The 5000-nt window shown below is 46.0% G+C and overlaps 1 protein-coding gene across 5 annotated transcripts in view; it reads right to left on the bottom strand.

Moving 5' to 3' along the window:
- Positions 1-3595: 3595 nt before the first annotated feature.
- Positions 3596-5000, bottom strand: part of LOC105903163 (calmodulin-regulated spectrin-associated protein 3) — a 32744-nt gene continuing 31339 nt past the window's right edge. For all 5 annotated transcript variants that reach the window (XM_042703551.1, XM_042703554.1, XM_042703553.1 and 2 more), the window contains one exon: positions 3596-4002. In XM_042703551.1, the coding sequence (XP_042559485.1) occupies positions 3652-4002 (351 nt within the window). In that variant the 3' untranslated portion in view covers positions 3596-3651. The remainder of the gene's footprint in view (positions 4003-5000) is intronic.

Raw genomic sequence — 5000 nt, 5'->3', positions numbered from 1 at the left:
AGTGCAGAGTCGGTATCGAACCTTTCTTTTGTGTTATGATGACGGAGAAGATTAAGACATCCAAGGGCAGTACTTGAAAAATTGAGGATCACCGAGGGACTTACACACTGAGGATCACAGAGGGACTTACACACTGCTCACTGAGGATCACTGAGGGACTTACACACTGACCATCACAGAGGGACTTACACACTGCTCACTGAGGATCACTGAGGGACTTACACACTGCACACTGAAGATCACAGAGGGACTTACACACTGATAACTGAGTATCACCGAGGGACTTACACACCGTTAACTGTCGTACTCGTTCAGTGTAAGTGGTGGGGCTGCAGGGGAGATGAAAACATAGGCGTCCATGTTGCACTGAAATGTATTTTTATTGATCCTTAAGCCTTGGTGTAACTCTCAGAAACTCCATCCTCAATCATGCATACATTATAAAACAGAGATGAGATGAGGACAAGGTTAAAAAAAAAAGTCTGATGTCACAAAGCCAGTGGTGATGTCATAGTAGTACTTTGTGAATGTCACTGACAGGCCATTGTGATGTCACAATGCCAGACACAATGTCATAGTGTTCCTTTGTGGATGTCACTGTGAGGCCATTGTGATGTCACAATGCCAGACACAATGTCATAGTGTTCCTTTGTGGATGTCACTGTGAGGTCATTGTGATGTCCCTGGAAATATAATGTGGATCATCATGTTGGGATTGCACAAAACCCTGGAATTTATTAACTTAACGCAGCCACACAAACAAACACCCTCTCTAACGCAGTTCCAGTATAATAAACTGATGACAAAATATCTGAAAGTGTCAACTTGAAGTTAACTGGACAGATAGTGAATATTGAAAGGTTGACAGAGGGAATGAGAGAGAAAGCCAGAGCATAAGAATGAAGAAAGAAAGAGAGAGACAGAGAGAGATTGAGAGAGAGAGAGAGAGAAAGTAAGAATATCACTGAGAACATGTGAAAGACAGAGAGAGAAAGAAAATCGGAAGAACCAAATTTTATGTTTACAGCAGGTAGTTACCCTCATTTAACGGACTCAGTATTACCATTGTCTACAGCACTTCCATACATCTGAACACTTCTATGAAATCTTACCCCTAATGTACCACTGAGTGGGGAGAAAGGCAGGGGAGTCATCATGTCTTGCAGGTTTCAACTTTGACCATCTACACACATTGGTCCAGAACGGCCATGGACATAGGCATTGGGGTCAGAGGGCATTGGGGTCAGAGGGCATTGGGGTCAGAGGGCATTGGGGTCAGAGAGGGTGACGTATCCCATCATGCACTGCCTGAGTGGCTCCACTAGGTGAGGGACTCTGATAGGTGTAAGCGGGGCTGCGTGTTCTGGCAGGCCCTTTTGTGGAATATTCTTGAGCGCATATAAGAGAAAACTCTCATTCAAAACTGTACACATCAGCCCAAAGCAGCACAGCTGAAGGGATACAATCAAACACACGTTAACAAACAAACACACCTGACAAACAAACAAACACACCTGACAAACAAACAATCACATCTGTGAAGGGTGACGGTCATGTGTCACTTCTTGACCTTCAGGTTTCTGGCTATATTCTGCCATACACATATTCAGTGACAGTATGGTGACAGGGCTGTTTTTCCACATGATGACTGTCCCCATTTCGCTCAACCACCAAGTGAGCATAATCAATAATCAATAATAAATATCACACACGAGGAATCAAACAATGAAGACTTCAAGGCCTTTTTTGCAAAGAGAAAAAAATGACTTTTTAGGGAGTCTTGAAGGTAAATAAGAGAAGGCAAAAACAGCTGGTTGCATTTGTTTTGTGGTTCAACAAAAGGTGGACAGAACTGTATGTATGTGTCTGTGTGTGTTTATGTAAGTATGTGTGTGTGTGTGTGTGTGTGTGTGTGTGTGTGTGTGTGTGTGTGTGTGTGTGTGTGTGTGTATGTGTGTGTGTGTGTGTGTGTATGTGTGTGTGTGTGTGTGTGTGTATGTGTGTGTGTGTGTGTGTGTGTGTGTGTGTGTGTGTGTGTGTGTGTATGTGTGTGTGTGTGTGTGTGTGTGTGTGTGTGTGTGTATGTATGTCACTGCAGCCCCCCATAGTAGTCTGACCATTAATAGGTCAGGTGAGAGATAAGGCTAGAGTCCTTGGTAACAGTGGGCTACTGTTTCTCAAGTTAATTTGTTATGGCAAAAGAATTCTTATTTAAAAAAAGACAAAGATAATAATAAAAACTCCTTTGTCTGAGATGCAGGGTGGCAATGTGCCTACTTAAATATATACAGCGTATTTTTGTTTATTCCATCAAGTACAATGCAGAGTAAGAAAGTCTTCGCCACTCTAAGTGCTCAGGTGGTATGACCCACACAATAGGACAGGTGGTCAGCCTGTACCACTTTCATGCAAAAAAGGGAGAGTGGCTTCTAAGACTCTTTGGAAAATCCTTGTGGAGCAAAACATGAGCCTATTACTACCTAGACTATTGACATTGGAATTGGATGAGGAGGAAGGATAAAAGCTTGACGCTAACATTGCTAAAGTTTAAAGCTTGGAAAAAAATCTAATAGACATTCTAGGGTCAGAGTAACCATAGCAACAGTAGACCACAGTTCAATATAAGCACTCACACCAACAGCATTCTGGGTGAGTCGTTCTTTAGGTCTGAACTAGGGCACTTCATGAAGGGGCTTTGCAAACATTGTGTACCTATAAAAGGGGAGTTCAGAAACAAAGGAGATCTTTCTTTTTTAATGGTATTAAATGGTCTAGGCATTTGAGGATGACCATCTCGACATACAATGTGGGGTGGGGTGTGGGATATAGGGCGTTTGTGTTTGGCCGGGTGGGGGGGGGGGGCACATTTAGGGTGAAAACGCGTGTCTGCGCTTTAAGGGGTTTGGGGACGATAGCCCCATGCCTGTCTACTTAACACGCTATTACTACGCGGTCTTGGATGATGAAAAATTGCCATTCATACGTTCATTTCAACAGGGTCACTTGTGTTTGCAAACTTGTCTGTCATTTTGTGTGTGTGTGTGTGTGTGTGTGCAGGAGATGCGGAAGATGCGGGTGTGGGGCGGGGGTCTATTTGTTGCTTGGGGTGTTATTTACTAATTTTCCAGCTTCTTTTGTACATGATTGACATTGTGACGTGTTTGCTCTTAATTATGACATTTTATGATGGAGATTTGCACATTTGTTTATCGGGGTGCTATCTCTCTAAAAGGGATGACAGTTCTGTCAGGGGTCAAAGGGCAAAAGGGGTATTAATTTGCCCCCTGTTTCTCATTTGGGCCATGACCTCATGTCGCCGTGTCTCCGTGGATCCTAGTAATTCCTGTCCTGGGCACAATGTGTCTTCAAAAACCCGGAACATTCCGGACCAGTCCTTCTTCGCACAAGCGTGTGCAAGTGTGCACAAGTGAGGGGCATTTGAAGCTTAGTGAGATCAAAGGGAGGGTAGGGGTGGGAGGGCGTGTGTGTGTGTGTGTGTGTGTGTGTGAGTGTGTGTGTGTGTGTGTGTGTGTGTGTGTGTGTGAGTGTGAGTGTGTGTGAGTGTGTGTGAGTGTGTGTGTGTGTGTGTGTGTGTGTGTGAGTGTGTGTGTGTGAGTGTGTGTGAGTGTGTGTGAGTGTGTGTGAGCCAGGTCACTTGGGCGTGGCGGCCTTCTTGGGCGTGCCCTGCTTCTTGGCCTGCCACAGGTGGGCAGGGATGGTGAAGGCATCCACGCTCATGCTCATGGTCTTGGAGGGGATGGCGCTAAACTGCTTCCTGTCCGAGCTGTACTTGTAGATGGCCTCCACGTCGGCGCAGGAAATGACACGTGGCCCCACGCCACACAGGCGCACCAGCTCCTCGGGTGACTCGCCGCTGTTGCCGCCGGCGCCGCCGGCGTTCCCACCGGCGTTCCCACCGGCGGCTGTGTACACGGCTCGGAACTGGCAATGCGCGTCGCGGAACAGGATCAGGAAGTGGTTCGCCGAGCTCTTCTCAATCTCCTGATTATGAAAAGGGAGTTGGGGGGGGGTTAAAAAAAGAGAGAGAGAGAGAGAGGGAGGGAAAGAGAGAGAAGGAGAGGGAAAGAGAGAGAAGGAGAGGGATACAGAGAGGAGGAGAGGGAAAGAGAGAGAAGGAGACAGAAAGAGAGAGGGGGCAAAGTGGGAAAGGAAAGTGCGGGATGATGAAGACGGGAGGCGGGAGTAAAATAAAGAAAAAGGAGAGCAAGAGAGAGAGGGAGAAGGAGAGAGAGAGAGAGCGGAAGGGAAAGAGAGATGGATTTAGGGAAGACAGAATTAGGACAGGTTCAGAATAGGACAGGGGAGGGTGGTGGAGAGAGTGGGAAAGGGAGAGAACGCACAGGAAAATAAACAGAGGAAAAGAGAGAAATAGACAGAGAGAGAGAGAGGGAGAAGCAGAAGAAAAGGATAAACATAGGGGAGAAAGAGTGAGAAAGTGTGAGAACACACACAGGCCTGGCCACACACACACACACACACACACACACACACATGCCTGGGAAGCCCACAGGCCTACATGAAAATGTTACTCTGAGTTTAACATGCTTACACATGTCAGACTGAACTGGCTAATCTTACTCCTAAGACTCAAAAGCATCAGATGAGTTATGTCGATATGGGAACGACGCACATTATTCCGGGTACACGTACACACACACACACGAACACACACACACACACACACACACACACACACACACAAACACACACAAACACACACAGATGCCACTGTGGTAGCAATACAATACCACATAATCATCAGATGCTGAGTCAGTATAAACTTCATGTGAACAGAGTGCTTGCGGTGGGAAATTGTTTTTGACAATCACGTGTGTTTGTGTGCGTGTGAGTGTGTGTGTGTGTGTGTGTGTGTGTGAGTGTGTGTGTGTGTGTGTGTGTGTGTGAGTTGGTTGCTGGTGCTTCTGGGAATCTGCACATGTATTTGTGCATTAGTGTGTTTATTACAGTTCTTGACCTGT

This window comes from Clupea harengus, chromosome 24, assembly GCF_900700415.2.
Source record: "Clupea harengus chromosome 24, Ch_v2.0.2, whole genome shotgun sequence".
Classification (NCBI taxonomy): Eukaryota; Metazoa; Chordata; class Actinopteri; order Clupeiformes; family Clupeidae; genus Clupea; species Clupea harengus.
The sequence above is the reverse complement of the archived record's forward strand: the minus strand, read 5'-3'. Positions and strand labels throughout refer to the sequence as shown.